Source organism: Penicillium verrucosum (assembly GCF_028828655.1).
Source record: "Penicillium verrucosum strain IBT 35672 chromosome Unknown utg000001l_segment0_segment0, whole genome shotgun sequence".
Lineage (NCBI taxonomy): Eukaryota > Fungi > Ascomycota > Eurotiomycetes > Eurotiales > Aspergillaceae > Penicillium > Penicillium verrucosum.
The window spans coordinates 3,766,335-3,787,822 of NW_026643210.1; the positions used below are offsets into that span (position 1 = coordinate 3,766,335).

General features: G+C 48.5%; 6 protein-coding genes across 6 annotated transcripts; 3 read left to right on the forward strand and 3 right to left on the reverse strand.

The window, feature by feature from the left end:
* Positions 1-503: 503 nt before the first annotated feature.
* On the forward strand, positions 504-3,772 carry kin1 (putative serine/threonine protein kinase Kin1; the record flags this gene model as incomplete). Its single annotated transcript, XM_057214134.1, has 3 exons — positions 504-1,079; positions 1,139-1,766; positions 1,824-3,772. The coding sequence occupies 3 exons, from the start codon at positions 504-506 to the stop codon at positions 3,770-3,772; spliced, it is 3,153 nt and encodes a 1,050-aa protein (XP_057076017.1).
* Positions 3,773-6,574: 2,802 nt separating this feature from the next.
* clrD (uncharacterized protein) lies at positions 6,575-8,338 on the forward strand (the record flags this gene model as incomplete). The annotated part of the gene is made up of 3 exons (XM_057214135.1): positions 6,575-6,667; positions 6,868-7,804; positions 7,854-8,338. The coding sequence occupies 3 exons, from the start codon at positions 6,575-6,577 to the stop codon at positions 8,336-8,338; spliced, it is 1,515 nt and encodes a 504-aa protein (XP_057076018.1).
* A 1,878-nt stretch (positions 8,339-10,216) lies between these two features.
* On the reverse strand, positions 10,217-10,744 carry N7516_001414 (uncharacterized protein; the record flags this gene model as incomplete). Its single annotated transcript, XM_057214136.1, has 1 exon — positions 10,217-10,744. One exon carries the CDS (start codon positions 10,742-10,744, stop codon positions 10,217-10,219), a length of 528 nt encoding a protein of 175 aa, XP_057076019.1.
* An 842-nt stretch (positions 10,745-11,586) lies between these two features.
* Positions 11,587-18,093, reverse strand: cch1 (calcium channel protein CCH1; the record flags this gene model as incomplete). The annotated part of the gene is made up of 3 exons (XM_057214137.1): positions 11,587-13,361; positions 13,421-16,445; positions 16,501-18,093. The coding sequence occupies 3 exons, from the start codon at positions 18,091-18,093 to the stop codon at positions 11,587-11,589; spliced, it is 6,393 nt and encodes a 2,130-aa protein (XP_057076020.1).
* A 553-nt stretch (positions 18,094-18,646) lies between these two features.
* N7516_001416 (uncharacterized protein) lies at positions 18,647-20,078 on the reverse strand. Its single transcript, XM_057214138.1, has 3 exons — positions 19,927-20,078; positions 19,265-19,818; positions 18,647-19,202 (listed from the first exon to the last, which is right to left on the reverse strand). The coding sequence occupies exons 1-3, from the start codon at positions 19,975-19,977 to the stop codon at positions 18,656-18,658; spliced, it is 1,152 nt and encodes a 383-aa protein (XP_057076021.1). The 5' UTR covers positions 19,978-20,078; the 3' UTR covers positions 18,647-18,655.
* Positions 20,079-20,391: 313 nt separating this feature from the next.
* On the forward strand, positions 20,392-21,373 carry N7516_001417 (60S ribosomal protein eL6; the record flags this gene model as incomplete). The annotated part of the gene is made up of 3 exons (XM_057214139.1): positions 20,392-20,496; positions 20,811-21,146; positions 21,221-21,373. The coding sequence occupies 3 exons, from the start codon at positions 20,392-20,394 to the stop codon at positions 21,371-21,373; spliced, it is 594 nt and encodes a 197-aa protein (XP_057076022.1).
* Between the last annotated feature and the right edge of the window lie 115 nt (positions 21,374-21,488).

Below are 21,488 nucleotides of genomic sequence, written 5' to 3' on the forward strand. Positions count from 1 at the left end.
GAACCTCGGCCCACGTGACCGTGGCTAAAGACCGACATAGTTCGCCATGCCCAGGTGTAGGCAGGTGCTGACGTGGTCACAGTATTGTATGCATGCCAATAGTATTCCCTTAATAAATAAATAAATCAATGACCTAAAAGAACTAAAACAGAATTAAAAGAATTTCTGCAAAAAAAGGGGGCGTATTCGGGGGTGAAACCCAGCCTCAAACAGAATTTGGGTATCAACTCGAGAGCTTGCAACCTTGGAACCTTAGAAGTTGTCGCCCCTAGACGATCTCCGCATCCCAACCTCCTCTTACCCTTAACCCCCTCTTCCATCTTTGTCCTTCTAGTATCATCATATTCCATCGCATCCGCATTACGGGATTTGTTTCATCCCGTGAGACAATCCTCATACCGCATCAACCGTGCTCGGGGCCCAGCCGTGGCTGCGGCTTCCCTCATCTCTTCCCCCGCTCATTCCTTTGACCGCTCCAAACCCCTCAAGGAGAACCATCCACGATGTCGTTACCGACAACTAAAACATCCACTGTGGTCCGCAGCCACTCAACTACATCTCGTCCCTCTCGAGTCCCATCGGATCTCCCGCATCGGACACGCAGTGTAGCGGTTCGATCGTCAAATACGACCCAGCCTCCTACGCCAACGAACCTATCACATTCGAAGACTCCTTCCCAGGACCGACGTCCTCCCTCAAACCACACTGCACTTGATGGTGCAGCCCGGCGCGAATTCGACGCATCCAATGTCGCGCGCATGCCTCGTCGAGAAACGTCATCGGACCGATCTCAGGAACGCCCCTCGACCGCTCGAAATGAAACTGGCCGGAGGCATCAAAGAAATCCCTCAACGCAGAGCCGTCAGCGAGACAGTGTTGATATGACACCGGGCTCGGCTTCACAACTGCCACCGCAACATGCGACCGCAACAAGTGCCCCCGCAGCCGCAGCCGCAGCCGCGCCTCGGCGACGGACTACGATCACGACGCCGACGGGTCAGTGGGCTCTAGGCAAAACAATAGGTGCTGGAAGTATGGGAAAAGTAAAACTGGCGAAAAATATGGAGACTGGAGAACAGGTAGGAATAGTCGAATCCTTGTCTTCGAATTATCAGCACAATACTAACTACGGTTGCAGGTTGCCGTTAAAATCGTGCCACGACTCTCGACCGAGGAACATCGCACCACCCGGGAGACAGAGAGAGCTGATCGCTCAAAGGAGATTCGGACAGCTCGAGAAGCGGCCATCGTCAGCCTGGTGAACCATCCGTATATCTGCGGCATGCGGGACGTTGTTCGAACATCATACCATTGGTACATGCTGTTTGAATATGTCAACGGTGGCCAAATGCTGGATTATATCATCTCCCATGGCAAACTGAAGGAAAAACAGGCGCGCAAGTTCGCACGACAGATCGCCAGCGCATTGGATTACTCCCACCGCAACAGCATCGTACATCGCGATCTGAAAATTGAGAACATCCTCATCAGTAAGACTGGTGATATCAAAATCATTGATTTTGGTCTCAGCAACTTGTTCTCCCCAAGAGGTTTGTTGAAGACATTCTGCGGTAGCCTGTATTTCGCTGCTCCGGAGTTGCTCCAGGCCAGGCAATATACGGGACCCGAAGTTGATGTTTGGAGCTTTGGGATTGTCCTTTATGTCTTGGTTTGTGGAAAGGTACCTTTCGATGATCAGAGTATGCCTCAGCTGCATGCCAAAATCAAGAAAGGTGTGGTGGAGTACCCGCCAGGTCTCACTGCCGGTAAGTCAACATTGGAAGGATGCTTTCTCTGATTGCATTGCTGATTAGGCTTCGCAGAGTGTCGCCACATTATATCCCGCATGCTGGTCACTGACCCCAAGCAGCGTGCCAGCTTGTCCGAGATCATGAGCCATCCCTGGATGAATAAGGGCTTTAGTAACCCTCCAGAGAATCACCTCCCTCATCGTGAGCCTTTGCAGCTACCTCTGGATCAAGAGGTCGTTGAAAAGATGACCGGCTTTGACTTCGGGCCTCCGGAATACATCACGGCTCAGTTGACTAAAGTATTGGAGTCCGAAGATTACCAACGTGCCCTCCGGCTGTACTTCCGCGAACAACAACAACAACCTGTTTCCAGTCACCCGGAGCGCAAACGAGGAGTGTTCGATTTCTACAAACGACGAAACTCTGCGGCCAGTCGTGATACCCTTTCCGCACCTTCAGCCGAGGCGGTGCAACTAGGCAACGACCCTTTGAATGCGTACAGTCCGTTGGTCTCCACATACCATCTAGTCAAAGAAAAGATTGACAGAGAGCGGGTCGAAGCACGTCCTGGTGCCCTTGGTCTTCGTCAAACCAGTGAAGTCCATGTGCCTGAGCTGCGGCCCCCGGAAGCCGCCCACACCAATCAGTACCAGTTGGCGGGAGACAAGGATACTGGGCGACGGTCTCGGCCACGCGCCCGCACTCATGGTGAGGACGAAGCCTCAGAAGGAATCAAGATACTTCATCCTTCCTCGCCATCTACGCACGCAGTCCCAATCTCGCAGCCCGACGCCCCCGCCAAGAAAGAGAGCACTGCTGCTGGAATCTTGAGAAGATTCAGCACTCGCAGGACCAAGGATCGTAGCCGCGATGTGGATCGTGAACGCGTCAATACCCCCAACACACCCACACTCAACGTTCAACCTCCTGCAGATTCAGCATCTCCGATGAACCGTGGCTTCAGTGTAAGGAGAACCCGACGAGCGGAGCCATCTGCAGGCGAGACGTCTTCGAATGACAGCCGACCTCAACAGGATCTTCTAGCGGCGCCAAGATCATCGGAACGCAATGCGCGGTCCAACAAATTCCTGGAAAGGTCTACCAGTGTCAATTCGGCAGACTACCGAACTCGGAGAGCCGCATGGAAAAGTGATGCAGATGCCTTGGACGTTACTGCAGACCGTCAACCGCCCTCTACCAGTGACTCTGATCACGTTGTTCCGAATAATCAGCAAGATCCGACCAGCGTGAGGGTTGGTGGACGCACGCACGCGGCGCGTACCATGTCGCTGGGACACGCCCGGCGGGAAAGTATTCAGGCCCGCCGGGCCCGGCGAGAGGCTACCCGAGAGGCCAACGTACCCGAAGAGACAGATGCAGACATCTCCGGCGCAGGGACAGCATTGGAGAGCGCTAACGAGGGAGAAGATCTGTCCAAACCAGTGTTCCTCAAGGGTCTTTTCAGTGTTTCTACCACCAGCAGCAAACCTTTGCCCGTCATTCGGGCCGACATTATTCGGGTCTTGAGGCAGCTTGCGGTTGAGTATGTCGAGATCAAGGGTGGGTTTAGCTGCCGCCACGCCCCCAGCATCGATCTCGACAAGGTCGTTGATGTTGCCCCTCCCAGTCCAGAACGACAGGGGCAAGTATCAGGGCATCGCCGTCGTATCAGCTTTGGCGGCCTTCTCAACCATGATGAAACCCCACACGACAGCCGCACTGGGTCCTCCAAACTTCGTCGAGCCCAAGCTGCGCCGGATCACAGTTTCACCACGAACTCGGACGGCTCGGATGAATATGTTGCACGGGAACAGGGTGGTCCGGTCGGCGAACGTGTCGTTGGTGAAACCACTACCCGTGTACAGAGCGACACTGGAGAGAACCTTGTCCTCCGCTTCGAAATCCTGATCGTGAAGGTGCCCTTGTTCTCCCTACATGGTATTCAATTCAAGAAGGTATCAGGTGGCATGTGGCAGTATCGAGAGATGGCGAAGAAGATCCTCGATGCATTGAAACTGTGACCTGTCTCATTGACATAAAATAATTGGCCAAGGAGCACATTCTATGACAAGATCTCTTCCCTTGTCTTTGCGATACACAGTTGGCGGTTTTTCTTCCTTTTTTCTGAGTTACATCCATCTACGACGCATCCGCACGCACGAGCATTCATCCATTTTGCCCCTTATCATTTGCATGTCCATTGCTATCTTTGCTTTCCACTCATCTTTCATAGAGGGGTCATTTTATCTTCATTAGCCCGTTATTTTCTCTTTTCGACCTGAACCTAAGTACTACTCGCCTATGTCAATACCTATTGACCTAGCTAGATTTGCACTTTGGTCTTCATGGTGTATATTAGTGAAGACGTTTATGGTTGCTAGCGTTTTTTCTTTTGCTTTGCTCCCCTTCCCCCTCCGTGTCATCTATCGGCTGCTGTGGCCTAGGGAGATGATGTTGTATCTTTTGTTCGACAGTTTTGAAGTTTATGTTGGCATACAAAATACAGAATAGTTGCGGCAATCTCCCGTAGGATTTCGTATTCGTAAACTGCCCTGTACTGTGTAAATAAGTTCAGGTCCAAGTATTATTATAATCCAATCAAGTAAGTTAGCATATTTCCTTTCTCTGTTGTTGGACAACCCATACAGTCCATATATGCCTTCAGCTATCTATCCATGGGTGGCTCGCTGATGATACTCTAAACGGGGTTCAACCGGAAACCTCCCCCTTAAATGTTAGATCGAATGTGCTATCTATATCGTTTGAAAAATACTACCAGATTTAATTTAGTTAGTAGTTAAGGGTATAGAAAGATCATAGCTACATTCTAGCCTAGGGGCTCAAAATCAAACCCAGGCATAGTGTCTACAATTTCTAGGGTCCATACCCTCCCTGTCTTACGTAGATGGCAAGTTTATGGTATGTGTGCAATAAAAGAAAAAGGAAATATATATAACTACGGAGTACATGAACTTCAATTTGATTCTCGAGGTCTTTAATGATACTCGCAAAAAACGATGTGACTAAACGTCACGGGCATAGCAGTCGCTGTTGTGGCTGGCACCAAGGCCCGGTGCGCGGGGTGCAGGACCCAGGGTCTAGGGCCCGATGCGACCCCGACTCACGCCTGCTGTTGTGTAGCCCCTAGTCACCCAAGCCCATAGACACACTGTCTGGCCTGGGAGCGGGCGGGGCTATGGGTGCGCGTGCGCCCGGGGGCGGCGCATCAAATTGACCAGTTGGCGGAAGTAAAGCGACTCCTCCCGAGTAGCCCAAAGCGTCGAAATTCCTATACGTTCCTAGTTATCGTATAACTCACTAATTGAGAATAAAAACTACAAATAGAGGCTCTCTGTAAGCAGAGCTATCTATGCTAGTTATCTATTATCGCCTTAGAGGATAAAAATAATTCATTTTTTATTAGTTTAGAACTATAAACACTATAAACACTCCCCTAACTCCAGCGTTCACCACCACTCAAAAAATGCCTTTATTAGGGCGGGCTTAGGAGGGCCAGAAGCTCTTAAAAGCTGACCGGATGCACCGGAATCTCTTCCAGGGTTGCGCATATATACGACGACTAAGGCGTTAATAGAGGTCCTAGAGATGATCACGTGATAACCTTTATACTTGGCCTTTTTTCCTAAACACATGCGACGCCGACAAATTCTACATAATCTGACCTATTTATGATATCGCATATAGCATTCTACATAATTATACTATAAATACTCTATAAAATAGGCGAACTCCGATGCTGAGTCATCAAACACATAGGGCGTTGATTGGGTGAACCTTGGAAGTCAGGTCCGTTGCGTGATTTGTAATAGTATACGGGGGATGCACCTCCATTTTGTCGCCGAAGAGCAGGCTCTGGAGCGCTATCCCCGCATAGCAGCATGTATGCAATAGCGAGCTATATCGGGTTAGTGATATCATCATGAGTCCTTTGCGGCCCGACATTGATGCCAAGACTTTGCAACAGCCTTTGCCCTCAAGTTTTCAAAGCGCTATATACGCCGATCCCCACGTGTGATCGTGTTGGTAAATATACCAATCGATAGCGGGCGTTGAGTTCTATAATATAGAGTTTTTCCTACTGTACTTTTGGACTCTCTTCGGGCTTGGGGGTTACCGGGCGGTTGGAGCTCATAACTTTCTTGGGCGCTGTTCCCGAACTTCCCAACAACCCCTTTTTAATCACCAATCAGCGGCTACCAACCAGAATACCCCCTATCAACCCAGAACACGGTAAACTCGAGACATAAGAGATAAAATTAACCTATTCGATAATGGAAATCATGAATATCATAATAATAATAATAATAATAATAATAATATAGACATGTTTTTCTGTCAATTAATTAAGGCTAACGCTAGGACGATCATTACCTATCTGGGTAAGGGGAATTAAGGTGCTGAGTCAGCACCTGTCTGGCTCCACCACGAGATCTTCCCGTCCTCGATTTTTCAACCTCACTTCTTCACCACTTCAGCCCTCTATCTTCAACCACGTCTACCATCCGCCACGAACGTTGCATCTTCTTCCAATAACTTTTAGTTTTACCGGCGGTTCTAGAAGATATCGTTTCTCTATTTTCTCGTCTTCTCCAGCCTTTATTTTGCTCCTATCCTTTTGTTTTCCCTTTCTAGGGTAAGAGCTTGGAGTCATCGATACTTCGAGGGTCTCAACAGCCTCTCTTTTCTTATTCTCCTCGTCTATCATCTTCACTATCCTGGAAGGGATCGTGATTCCGAGAAATTACGCGTTTTTTCACGCGTTCTGAAGTCTGTCACCCCCTAACACCTACTCGCTGGTTAGGATGGCGGGACGCGTTCCCCTTGGTTCGGGGGCTAACCAGAACCGTGTATTCATCGACCTGACTGATGAGACTAACCCAGGCGATTCTGAAGTCGTAAGTGCTTATGCCTGTTCATCTCGATCTTCCAAAGACTGTTCTGCCTAAGCCCCCCTCGGCCCGTGCCCCACTATGCCTTTCTTTGTCTCGTCGATTCTTTCTTTTCCCCCAGCCAACTGTTTACCTAACTATCTGGCAATTTGATCCTGTGGGCGTACACAACTACTTATTTGATTATTACTAAATATCGCTCCTAGCCAAATAACTTAGCGCAGAGCAAGCTTCCTTTCGTGACAGCGTTAGCTTATCACCCACCAACTGTTCCACTCAAGAGAAAGAGCGTGGACGTATCCGAGGATGCCTCAGATACTTCGTCGAGTGATATTCCCCGGTTGCCACGGCGTGCACGCCTCTCACATGCTCACCCTTCCCCTTCCCCTTTCCCTTCCCCTTCCCCACATACGCCGAGTCCAGTAAACATAAAGCCATCTCAAATCAGTGTTGTGATCCCATCGCCGACATCAAAGCAAAAGCGCGAGATCGCGATCGCACAAAATGTGTCCAATGTGAATGGCATGGACATTAATATCTTTCCTACAACCGACGAACAGGAAAGAGTTCAAAAAGCCGCATACCCTACTACCAAGGCTCGTGCTGACCGTCGTTCGGTCCCATTATCGTTCAAATCAAGCTCAGATCTAAAAAAATTCAACTTACCATTGCTCGACAAAACAAACCACCTTGCTAAGCTCCGTCACACTCTTGACGAGAAGCTAAAACGCATCAATGGTCCTTCGGTCATTACGGCAGTTGAGTCCCCAACGCGTCTGGCCAAACTAGCCGATAACTTCGAGTTTATCAATGGCTATCAGTACCGTGCGGGTGTTGAACGGATTCCCGATGACTCGGATTTCAACATCGGTTGTGCGTGCACGGAAACTGACGGCTGCGATCGATTTGAATGTGATTGCCTCAGCAAGGAAGAAGATTCCGAAGATCGCATCGTCCCATATGAGATCTGTGAAAGAAACCCGAAATTGATCGTTGCAAACAAAAGCTTCCTTAAGCGCAAGGCAATCATCTATGAGTGCAACTCCCGTTGTGGCTGTGGTGGGCGGCGGTGCTGGAATCACATTGTTCAGAAAGGCAGAACTGTTAGACTTGAGATTTTTGACACTGGATCTCGCGGCTTCGGTTTGTCTCATTCCTTTCCCTATTTGCCTATCTATACTAATCTTATTAGGTCTTCGGTCCCCTGACTTAATTCACCGTGGACAGTTCATCGATCTTTACCTCGGTGAGGTCATCACGAAGGCTGAAGCCGATGAGCGAGAGAACCTCACCGATGGTTCGCACACGCAATCCTATCTCTTCTCTTTAGACTGGTATGTCAAGGATGACGACGATGAGGAAAAAAATATGAAAGTCATCGATGGCCGCAAGTTTGGTTCCGCAACTCGCTTTATGAACCACTCTTGCAACCCTAACTGCAAGATCATCCCCGTTTGCACCACTAATCATGCCGACGAATACCTTTACAACCTTGCCTTTTTCGCTTGCCGTGATATCTCCCCTGGCACCGAATTAACCTTTGATTATAATCAGGGCGAAGAGAACACAACTCCTCAGAAGATTGATCCTGAAGCCGTCCAGTGCTTGTGCGGTGAACCCAAGTGCCGTGGTCAGTTGTGGCCAAACAAGCGTAAGGGCCAGGGATCCAAGCCCTAATATGTGTCAACGCGCGTGTGCCCTGGCTGCTCTTCTAACCAACCAGCCAATACCCTCTCTCGTCTTTGTTCTTTGCAATTTTTCATACCCGCATCATGTGTGATTAGCGAGTTGGTTTTTCTCTTTTTGCACAGTCATGACCATAACGCAAGTGCGAAGCATAACCTGCCCTTCTTCCAGGCATCTCTAGGCCTATTGGCTTTCTTTCATCTGTGGTATCTTTGTTTGCCTTTGCCATATGTTAGATTCACAATACCCTGACAAGAATTATGTATGATTAATGAGAAGGTTAACAACAAACAAGGCCTAATTTCGAAATACTTTCAACTTGCTTGACTTAGGCCCTGGTGGTATCGTTCTGTGCTGACCTTGTAAGAATGAAGTAGGCAGTTTGATCGAAACTAGAATAAATTCTAAGCTAGTAGCAGAAGGGGTGGTGAGGACAGAATGTGGGTCAATCAAGGAAGAAAGGGAAGGAAAAAGCAAGATAACTATCTAGGCGCCAAGCACAGTTACAAACAGATAGAACAATGGCAATAGTATAATCTTCTAGTCCTATGAAGACTATAGCTAGATATAGTTCGATAGGGTGACGTTGACCGTTACTATACTGTTATACTTTCTAACTCCTTACCAACTCCTTACCAACTGGCGGATAGCCTATTATCTGCCTGTTATCTGAACTATATAAAGGTTTAATTTTAGCTAGTGATACATAACTATACATATGACCATCTAGTTAGTTGATATGGAAACACGTTTCTAAAATAAGGTTTTATATAGGCTACCTATAGTTATCACAATAAAACAAAAATAGAGAGATAAAACTTTAACAATTAATTATGAATTAAAATATAATATAATACAATGTAATATTAATATATATATATATATATATATTTATTTATTTATTAGTAGGTACCTAGGTAAGGTTATCAAACCTTGGAACCATGGCATAATTTATAAGCCGGGAGATCGAGGGCTCGTTCCAAGGTTAGGTATGGTCCGTGCAACATAAAACGTAAATTGTAATTGTTCATCTACTCATTCTCTATCTTTATCTTTCGCGTATAATAACCAACATCATTACTCATTACCTAGGCAGTTCCTAGGCTGTGAACAAGCCATATAATGCCACGGCTATATATAGAAATATATATTCACACGAGACTCATTCAACTGCACTCGAGAGGAAATCCCTATTTCAATTCACTGTACATATGGTTGATCCATATCGAAAAGCTGACTGAGTATTAGTACTAAAATATATATTTACTCTTGAGTGGATCTACTACACTTTCCATGGTAAAAAAAATGAAATCAAATCTGTAGCTTTCCAAACTTACTTTAATTCCTATAGGATTATGTAACTAGCTTACACTCTACTCTTCTAAGGTTAGATTAGGCGATACCCCTAGTTATTATAGGAAAAATATTAACATGGCCATGTGATTATATAATATACGGCTTTTAGTCTCCCTATGTTCCGGGAATAGAGGGAGTGCACATAGGGTCCGTGCTTACGTGACCCTCCTTGGAGTACAGTATATTCCTTTCCTTCCAAGTGTAATAGAACGTTAAATATAAAGATATAAAGTATTCAGTTAGGCAGCTATTACAACAAGGACTTAAAAATATAACACAAAAAGTACAAAATCCAACATATTTCCAATATCCAGCCACTATACAATATTTCCCATCCCACATTCTTTTCCGAAAGCAGAAAATCCCAACTGCAGAGAAATACACTGAAGCAATTAAAACAAATAGAGTATCACAGTATAATCCCAAAAAAACGAACAAGAAAGAAAAAAATAGCAAGCAATAGTGTAAAGCAAAAAAAGAAGAAAAGAAGAGAAAAAAAAAAAAAGGTCAAGCCTAAGCCCTCCCCTCCATAACCTCAAAGATGCCGCCCATCACAAAATTAGGCTTCACCTCTCCAATCCCCAGATCCACCGGTCTCGGCTCCATCAACCCCAACCCCTGTCTCTCAATAGAGTCCCCATCACATCGCGCCCGCTCTTCACTCAGCGCCATGTCGATCTTAGACGGTCGTCGGCGGATAACCATCGCCGAGCGGCCGCGTATCACGGCGCAGGGGAGCACGCTGTTGGCATTGTGGGGGGTATTGGAGACTGGGTGCGGGCGGGATGGTTGGTTTTTGGGACTTTCTGTGTATTTGACACTGTCGGGTTGTCCTCGGAATGTGTGGGTGTGGAGTTTGGAGGGGTGGAAGGATAGGTTGAAGAGGTGGTGTGGGGAGCTTGGGGGCGAGTGGGTGGATGTTGGAGAGGAGGGTGGTGAGGTTGTTGTTGAGCTTGGGCTTGAGGTGTCGCTGGTTGATTTGGGACTTCTGGAGCGGAAGGATGTGCTTAAAGAGAGGAATGGTGAAGTGATATGTTTCATTGTTGGTGTGTTGGTGAGTTGGTGTGTTGGTTTGGTGGTTTGGTGGTTTTCGGTTTGGTTTGTGGAATGTCAGACTTGGATGACTATATCATAGTAGAGAATTTGAGATAGGATTGAATTGGCTATTTGTAGGATTGACAGAAGTTCTTGGGGGATTTAGTTGGGTTTATTAATTCTCTATTTGACTGCAAGGACTGACTGCTGCAGGGATAGTTAAGACACGGATTGAACGCATGCGGATGAATGTGATTGTTCCTGAAAACGGTTAACACAATGCCTTTGGTTGGAGTTCTTTTTTCTTGACTGGTTTTGTATTATATATACTATGTATATGAAGAAGATATAACTATATAGTGTTATATATATAGTTATATTATCTACAGACTCTTGTTCACATAGGTCTCATTCCCTTTTCCTCCTATTTCCTCTTTCGGCTCCAATAGTAACTAGTTCGACCCACTTGATTCATGTAGTCTCCTATAGTTTTAACAATCATCATTTTTTTTAATGTCCGATAGTCAATAGTCAATCGTATATCCAATTCTATGAAAAATAAAAAATAGGGTAAAAGTAGGGTAAAAATAGGGTTGAAATGGAATCCCACGCCGCTGCTATGCAAAATGCTCAAGGAGAGTAGTATACAGCACAAAGCCAGAAAAGCCAAATGAATAAAAACCCACGAAATCCTCAATCTATTTGAGGAGAATGATGCTAAAGAAGAAAAGAAAGGGGAAAGAAAAAAAAAGAATGAGTAAAAAACCAAAACCAAACCACGCTACTATCCACACCATCCACTTCGTGATAACATCCAAAATTCATATAGATCAATACACACAGCATTTTTATTCAGAACTCCGATCGCCCGATCGTCGCTGTGTGAAGCTTCGTCGGATACTCTCACCCCAAGCGGAGTTGTCTAGCGAATGCATGACGTCTTGTACATTCATACCACTATTGTGACGCGAAGTGTCGGAAACCGAAGGCGCCTCTTGCGTGTCGTTAGTGTCGAATGAAGTGCGCTCCCCATACATTTGACGTGGTGTGATTGAGGGACTGATACTCGACCACTCCCTCGTAGGTGTGTTGGAGCTAGATACTGACCCGCTCAAATTGGTATTGATGCGGGGCAGAGCATTGCGGTTGGCAGTTGGGCTGGACTCGGCTCGTCTGTGGTGCGAGACTGGTGAGAGCATAGGGGGGAAGTTTCCGTCCAGATCTGGTTGTGTCTGGGGTGTCATCGCGCCGGAGCCTGGCTGGTCATGCTCCTCGTCGTCGTCGTCGCCTGGATCGTCGACGAAGATCTCCGGCACAGTGAATGTCGGGACCACGCTCATCCGACCGCTCTTCTTGCGGTCAACCTGGCGGCGGAATTGGCGTGACCAGTATAAGGTATCAAAGAAACCGACGACGGTGTTTCGACGGACTGCCTCTTCCACCCGTTGCAGCCGTGCTCGGCGACGGAGGAATTCTTCAAGGCGGAGACTCTTGCTATCGCTAATCACATTGTAATGTGCGAGGATCATCAAGCACTGGTGGAAGGAGATGCCGCGATCGGGGTCTGCTGACACGAGGATTTCTTCGTAGAAGGCATTCAATCGTCTGCGCCGCTCTCGAATGCTTTGGACTGGAATTTGCGATATGATCCGAGAGAGCTCCTCGATATCCACGCCAGACGAGACACGAGAGTTTGGCCGCATTGAGTGTCGTGGCTCAACCAGCGAGACCATCGAATTTCTTGCGTAAGAGCTCATCGAGTTCCTCTGAGGGTCGATCCGGCATTTTTCTAGGATACTTCCAACCGTGAACTCTCCCTCGTAGATTCGCATTGCAAAGACACCAGAGAGCTCACCGAGGAGTCGAGGGAACTTCTCCGTGGATATAAAGCCCGTCCCGTCCGGATCATACGTGGCCCACGCCTGCTTGAACCGGCGGATCTCTTCGCGGCTGACCGCGTACAGCCCGCTGCTCCGCTGGTAGACATAGGAGAAACTTTCGAAAATCAATGAAACAAACAGCGAGACGAAAATGTACATGCTGATCAGGTTCCATGCAATGAAGAGGGTTCGGGCCCACGGTGCGCTTCCGCAGTCGTCGTCAAGGAAGTTGGCGTTCTGCGTGCACAAGGGCGGGGTCATAGTAGCGAAGTCCTCCATGAATTCATTCCATCCTTCTCCACAACTTGCTCGGAACAGCAGGATCAGTGATTTAGGCACATCGCGGAAGTTCTGGTTGTGATCCTCATTTTCGCCGAACTTGGTAAGGCCGAACGCCTGGTTCATCGCAATGCCAAACACCAAGAACAGCACGAACCAGGTAGCTAGAAGATTTCCAATCACGGACAGACTAGCTGCTGCTGTCTTGAAGAGCTGATCAAGCTGGTTATTCCTTGGGATAAGCAGCAGAGCAACAGACACGAGGAAAAGCTTGTTGAGCTCTACCACGGCATTGCTTCTTTCACGGTATGAAATGTCAAGGACGGAGGTGATGAAAGCGCCGGGGATGGCGATTAGAGAGTACAGATCCCATGAACTTCGGCTAAATCGGTGCCATCCAAGACCAACCAGTCGGATGAAGACATTCGCAAGGTAGACGAGCATGAATGCCAAGAATATAGTAGCTATATTGACCGATCAGTAACACAGCAACATTCAAACCAAGGCAAAAAAAAAAACCTACCTCGAAGCAGCTCCCACCAGTCGGGTTCGGGATAGTATTCCAGCACAAGTAATAGCAAGTGAACTACAAGGACGCAAGTCACGAACCATGCCCACCGGCCATGCTTCTTAACTGAAATTCGATAACACCACAGTCGCAACTTCTTGCTCTGGTCATCAAACGATCGTTTCGAGGGCGATACCTGTCGGAGAAGTTTCCGTAATTCCAACCAGGAACGTTGCTCAGCAGTCATGAAGGCAACACCAGTTTGTTCTGTGTAATTGCGCATGAACACAGACACAAACAGTGTCAGAACAAACACGGCTCCAAGTAAGTTGAAAACCACGAAGAATAACCCGTTCTCCGGCGCCCTTAGATCTTGCGGTTGGATCATCTTTCCAGTGATGCTCATTGCAGCTTCCTGTACGTCGACCCAACCTTCTTGGGAGACAATTTGGAACAGAATGAAGAGGGAGTCACCAAAATTATCGAAGTCATAATAAGAGTTCCCAGCCACTCGTGGAGCAAGTACGTCCCAATTGTATGGCGAGCTGGCATATTCATTGACACAGTTGGTCAAGTTCCCGGAAAAGTCGCCGTCATTGCAACTGACCATTTGTCCGTTGAACAGATTGACTCCATAGATGGCGAATGGTATGAGGAAACTCATAGAAACCGCAGCGGCAGCAATGACCTTCCATCCTCCGACAATGATGACAGAGTGGAAAGTGTCCTTGGCGCTGTCGCTGACGTTCAAAAGACGCAACGCCCTCAGCGCTTTGAAGGCGCCAATAGCTCTGGAAACACTCCAGTCCTGTTTGAGCGAGCCGCCGACACTGACCCACAGCGTGATCAAGACAATTCCGTCAATGAATCCCCAGGAACTGCGGAAAAATGCGTTCGGCGTCCAGAAGAAGCCATCGGCAATCACTTTGATGGTCGCTTCAATAGTAAACACAACGGCAAAGCTCAAGTCAGTATAGACGAACCAGTTGCGGTCAGTACGGAAATACTGCCGCTGATACAAGGGTGTTGTAATGCAGGCGAGAAACACCATGGCGACAATGGCTGCATAAATGAAGGCAGAAAATGCATACCACACTGGCTTGTATGGATCCACACCCTCAACTCGTTGGTGGCCGCGTCCTGGGCCGACAATTCGCTGACAAATTTTCCGAACGAAACTATGCGGCGGGAAAAGAAACAGTGATTTGTTGTAATTAGGGTGTTTCACGAGGTATTCTCGTTGGTCCCGTTTTCTCTGCTCTGCCGCAGTAACAACTTCTCTTGCCATGGTTCTCGGATCCAGCTCCTCGTAAGCACGCGAAAACTTCAGCTTCGAGTAGAAAGGATTTGGTTCCCTTCGCATAACAAGCGTGGTGGCTTTCGTCCATAGAAGTGAGATCCAGCCTGGTCGAATGATCTCTTGAGTCGCGCCTTCTAGCATTGTGCTCACCCTGCGTGTATCCTTCGGTCTTTCCTGTTGTCGTTTCCTGGTCTCTTCTTCATCAAGGAACTCCTGCACCACGGCATCTTTCAGCAACATTTCCAACGCTGCAGGACCGTGGTCGAGTGGATCTTTGTACCGGGCTGAATCGCGGCCCATACGAAGGATTTTCGAGAGCGCTAGGTTTCCTTGGGGTGCTCCATGGACTTGTTTCTGTTCCAAAAACGCCTTGACCTGGTGCATTCGCTTTTCATCTTCTGAAACATCAAAGCTTTCCTGGATGACAGCGATGAACATGTTTAAGATGATGAAGTTGGACACAATGAACCAAAGAGTAATGAATGCGGCAGAGATCCAGGCTGTGTTGAAGCCGGTCGTATATGCGCTTGCATTGTAAAGAATCGTGGTCCAATCCTCACTCGACAGAATTTGGTACATTCCCAGGAATGAGTTGTAGATGTTCGAAAACGTGATCATGATCGTCGCGCCACTTGGATCTTTATCTGGGATCTGGCCTCGAAAAAGTTGTGTTGCGAAAATGGCAGATAAGAAGGTCAACAAGAATAGGAAAAATATCAGGTTGAGCAGACCGACTGTATTGCGGAATACAATTACGATCAGCTTTCTGGTCACAGAGAAAGCCAGTACCACTCGGTAGACCCGAAGAATCTGGAACAAGGTGAGAACTGTGTATGCACGACCTGAGTTCCTGATGGGCGGGAGCTGGATGACGCAGGTAATGATTACAAGCAAAAGGTCTGTCAAGTTACGACGCTTTCGATAAAAGATGCGCCAATCCGAGGCGAATCGCAAGATAATCTCGACCAACAAAATGAGGGTGACAACAGTCTCGGTAGTATCGATGAACTGAGCGCGCTGGGCAGACATAGACGAGCTTCTGAAGGCTTGTACGCCAAGGTCAAAGATGATGAGGCAGACCCAAATCCACTCAGTTTGATCATATATACGCTTGAGACGACTGACTTTGCGAGTCATTGTGTCATCTTCATCAACAGCATCGAGTTTGTGGACGGCAAAAGCGCTGCGCTTGCTCTCTTCTCGAATCACTTGGAATGAGTGCGTGATAACCGCGACCAGCAAGTTCACCAACCACAAGCTCAAAATGACAAACCCACAGGCAAAGAACAGAGCCGCAGCGAGGTAGTCAGTGTCAGTGGTATAGTAGAGCAGATCGGAGAATGTATTGGAGCTCATGATCACGAAGACCAACTCCAGGGAGTGCAGGATGTTGTCAAAGCTCACGGTTCCATTGTAAGGATTGTCACCTTCCATGCATACAGAACCTTGAGGGCAAAGATATCCTTTGGGGCTGAAAGTTGAGTTCATACCATCGCGGTCAAGCCATGGCATTTTTCCTCCCGTCTCGTTGAGATACCCGCCACAAAATTGCAATGTGTCCCATGGATCATTCAATGTGTAATTGCTCTGGCCTGCGGGGTCAATCCAAACACATGTTCTCTTGAGACTGGACTTGAAACTCTGGATACCAATGATGGCGAAAAGAAGCCAGAAGAAACCGATGAGAAATGCGACATGGACGAGCAGAGGAGCTGCTCGCTTAAGACTTCGAAGAATTACCTAGAATTAATTGGTCAGTATCCTGAAAGTCATATCCTCGTAACAGAACACTTACCGAAGTGCCGTTGGTCATGGCAAGGAGACGTAAAATTCGGAGACAGCTGAGCATGCGAAAGATGTACAGTTGGTGTGTTTTCTCAACCCCCGAAACTGAAAGGAAAAAGGATACCCAAAAGGCGACCACGGCTACAAAATCAAGCCGGTTAAAAGAGTGTCGAAGGAACGCGCGATGGGCAAGCCTAACGCGACGTTTTTGTACAGGATCATCATAGACCTGGGGGTCCAATCCGTTCATCCCTGTAAATGTTCGCAAGATTGAAGCTTGGGGTTCAGCCGGAAGCATCGATGCTTTCTTGACTGTCCCCTGTCGATGCGGTGTGATCAGGTTCCTGCCCTTCTCTGCGATTGCTTTCCTGATGCCGAGGTTGCGATTAAGTGTACTGTACTCGACAGGGTTGAGAATAAGTCCGGACACCAAAATCTTGGAGCCTATCTCAAGCGTGTAAATGATGAAAATGGCTAAGAAAACCCAATCAAACTTGCTGCTTCCGAATCTCACTGAGTCCGGGTTATAAGGGAGCGTATCTTGAACGGTCAACAAGATGGTCTGGATGACGATAACAATCAATATGAAGGGTTCCATGAACGGATTCACCAGGATATCACACAGCCAGAGTCGAAGAGGGTGATTCGGTCCCAAGATTCCAAGTGACCTTCCTTTAAATGGATTGTTCCGATCCCTCCATAACCTGCTGGAGGAACGTTTCTCTCGAGCTGTTTGAGCCTGTTGGTTGGAGACATGTGCATAATCTACCATCGCGGGCAAGACCGGGGGTCCGTCCATTCGTGCATTCTTATCAAGCTCCCCCCTCTCAATCGTTTGCTGTACAACTTCCGGTTCGTTACTCAGATTGACAACTCGCTGCGACATGGATTTGACCATTGAGCCGGCCCGGTGCAGAGCCCCGCTGGACGACGATGGAGACAAAGAACGCGATCGACCCCGGACACTGCTACCACGACGGCTTCCCATCCCATCCTCCAAGTGAGGAAGATCATCGCCCAATCTTGAACCACCAAAATTCACAGAGTGACCAGTGTCCGTGCTATGTCGGCCTTCTACACTAGCAGCACCGCTCATTGGTTGCAAATATCGTGGATCGGTCAACCGTACTGTATCATCTTCGTCTGCTGGGGGGTTGTAGCCGTGGGAGTCGTGGGGATCATAAGTGTCTAGAGGTACGACGTCAAGGTCGGAAGCAGAATCGTCAAAACCACGGCTTGCTGATGGTCCCGGGGGCGATGCCCTTGATTGTGGCCCATTGAAACTGAGGCCAACCGATGATATCGCTTGCGCGAAACCACCCAGGTCATCAAGTGGGGAAGCAATCTCTGTATAGCGCGTTTGTGCCGGTTGGAATGGATCCCTGTTCGGTGCAGCCGAATCGATCGGAGACTCTTCTGCAACACTCTCATAATTACTGCGCGACCCCCTCCCGATCAATGATTGTCGTGAGAAGAGACCCGTCCCCGCGCGGCTTCTCCCGCGCTCGTTAGGGGCATCTCCCGGTTTCGAGAGATCTTGGAGAGGGATCTGGTTCGGCGGAGCGTTTTCGTCATTATCAAGGTACTGGCTATCTGGCGCCATCGTCGGGCAGGATCAGAAATTAACGAATCGCAGACATCGCAGGCCGAACGGAGGAGTTCTCGGACACGGTGGTGACACGTGTGTTTGACGGGAAAAAGATGTATATATAATACAGGAACAGAAAATAGTGTGAATACAAGACACAAATCAAGAAAAAGAGACAGGCTTCCAAGGCTGAAAATGAGCTAAGAGCGTCCGGATCGCAATTACACTAAAGTGGACAAGTCCCGGCATGCGCCTATGGATATTCTTACATTAGAACGTCAAGGTTGTTTTTTTGGCTGACATACCTCGGTAGGGCTATACATACATCGTATTTTTTAATTGCTTTCTACATAACTAACTAGTTACTCCATACTATATATATAACTACTCCGTAATTTCAGCTTCTGAAATAAAAATTACAATCGGTTTTAACCAGATGCTGACGCAGCCTTACAACATAAACTGTGTTGCCTAGTGGGGTTCAGTCCAAATATAGTTCTACAACTTTCAGATGTGTCTTGGAATATCTTGAAACATTGAACTCTCAAAATCTCAAAATAAACATACTGATTATAATTCAATCGGTCTCCATCTGAGAATCCTTTTCTTGAACGTGTTGCCGAACGCCATCCAGGAACGCATCTACCGCATCGCCACCACCAAGGGGTACTCCACCTCTCCGCATAAATCCTCCATTAGCCACGGGGATCTGCAAGGCCTCACTGATACTCGGAAGTCCACCATCACGGAGGGCTACAGTAAGACTGGCCAAGCTTTGCATGAATTGGGGGGAACGAAGCACTTTTCGGAGAATATCCTTTTTCTGGGAGAGGTCGAGGGATAGTAGAGCAGCCTGGGCAAGTTCCGGGTCTGTGTCGGCTTCCGAAGCCTCAGCATTGCCCTGAGCCAGCAAAAGTAGTGCGGGTGGCAAGAAGCTCAGAAGATGATCAGCAGTAGTGGTATCAGCAGAATCGATAAATTGCAGCGTGGTCGAGGGTGGAAGGAGGTCTTGGAGTGTCGTAGATGGTCGTTCGGGATCTTGGGATTGGCTCTGGCTCTGGCGGCCGCCCAGGGACTTCAAAAAGTCCTGGACAACCGACGCTGGGTCTTCCTCGGTAGTTGCTCTGTAAGAACGGCAAATTAGCTTGGATGTCCTAGAGCAAGACTGTTAGAGATATGTACCTACGCTCGTCCACCATCGGCACCACCCTCTCGCGACCCTTGTCCCTCCTCACGCACGTCGCCACCGGTCGCATCGGGGCCAGCACCACCGCTGCCTGTGCTGTGGTATCGGCCGTGATCATGGTGGGTGCCTTCCACATCTTCCATAGTCTCATCGTCATCACCGCCCGAGGGCCGACGGGGAAGATTGGCGATCTCGTGCTCTACATCAACATCCTCACCCTGCAGCAGAACATCAACAATTTCTCCAAGCTTTAAGTCACGAGGGCTGAACCAGCTTGGGTCGCCGTCCTCGTGCTGGGACTGGGACTGCATCCAGAACAGGTATCGCTGAGAGCTAGAGGAGAACTTCAGGACGAAGATCCGGCCATTCGTAGCGTCCCTACCGGATGGCTTGTAGGGAGTGAAGCTGCCATCGGAAGGAATCATCACCAGGTCAAGCTCGGGCTCGTCTAGTGAGGCGCTACGCGAGCGCCAGCAGAAGTGGATAAGATCATCTTCGGAGTAAAGGTAGACATAGCCTGGGGTGGGCTTCGGCTTTACGGCGGCGCTAGAGAGCTGGATTAAAACTGTCAGTAAAGTTGCAATAGAGATAAGAGTACATCCGGATGATGGAGTTGATCATCGAACTATCCCAGTCGGGTCCGGAAAGCTAAGCTCACGTACATCCAGGTCGCAGATACCTGCTTTGAAGGTGATGATCGGAGCTATCGACATGTTGGGATTTTGATTCTGAACAGATATCCAATAATAGCTTATACTGTATTGACAGAATTGGCTCCCTCCAGGTAGATAAAAAAAGAGATGTGGAGAACGTAAGAGAGAGAGAGTATACAGAAAGAGAGAGAGGCTGCGAGCGGTATACGTCAGTTGTTTGTGTTGAGCAGTGCTTCTGCGTCAGTGGTTTTACGGTCGCCCGTATAAAATGGCCTTACAGATGTGGCATCAACGTGTTGAGTTACCGCTTTCCAAAATTGGCTAGGGCTGTCGGTTAAACACGTGATAGGGCTTCGTACACACAACCCTCGACGAATTCCCGCACTGGAGCCGACTCCGCTTAGCCAGTCCAAGTCCTCACCCAAATCTCCAACAACCACCCCGACAACCATTCATCCTTCGCCAGCAGCCATCATGTCGGACGGCCAGACGAAGCAGTTCGGGAAGAGCCAGAGGGTCGTGCCCGCCGACAAGGCCCAGAAGTGGTACCCCGTGGACGATCAGTCGCAGCCCAAGAAAGTCAGTACACCCTATGAAAATGGGACGCCACAAAAAAGAGGAGGACATACGACCGGCACACATCTGCCCCCGATGATTGCGACGATAGCACCGGTATTCTGAGGAAGAGCCTTTGTGAATTACGGGGCGACATCCAGCCAGACACCGGTGTCAATCGACGACACATGAAAAAGTTCATCAAATCTTGTGATCTTGTGCGAATCGCATTATCATCTGGGGAAGATGCGGCTACGGCGATGGAGATACTTGCGGATTCATCGGGAATCGCTGGGATTTGTGTGACATCAGAGACTAACTACTTTGTGTGTTTACAGGTTCGCAAGACCCTGCGTCCCGCCAAGGTCCGCGAGACCCTCGTTCCCGGCACCATCCTGATCCTCCTCGCTGGCCGTTTCCGTGGCAAGCGTGTCATCCTCCTCAAGTCCCTCGACCAGGGTGTCCTCCTTGTCACCGGTCCTTTCAAGATCAACGGTGTCCCCCTCCGTCGCGTGAACTCCCGCTACGTTATCGCCACCTCCAAGCGTGTCGACATCGCCGGTGTTGACGCCAAGGCTGTTGAGAAGATCTCCGCTCCCGGATACTTCACCAAGGACAAGAAGGCTGAGCAGAAGACCGAGGAGGCTTTCTTCAAGCAGGGCGAGAAGGCCGAGGTACGCATCTTGTCTAGGATATCACATATTTGCAGTGGTCAAAATACTAATTACTTTTTTTTTCGTCTTTACAGAAGAAGGTTGTTGCCAGCGCTCGCGCCAGCGACCAGAAGGCTATCGACCAGGCTATCCTTGCCTCCATCAAGAAGGAGGATTTCCTCGGCAGCTACCTCGCTACCACCTTCAGCCTCCGCAACGGCGACAAGCCCCACGAGATGAAGTGGTAAATGTGTGGTAGCCGCGGGTTCGGTAGATAGTTGGGGAGGACCATTTTTCCAACGAGGGGCGGCTCGATTGCAGATCGGCATCCTTTCGCGACTTTCGGGGGGCCGGTTTCATGAA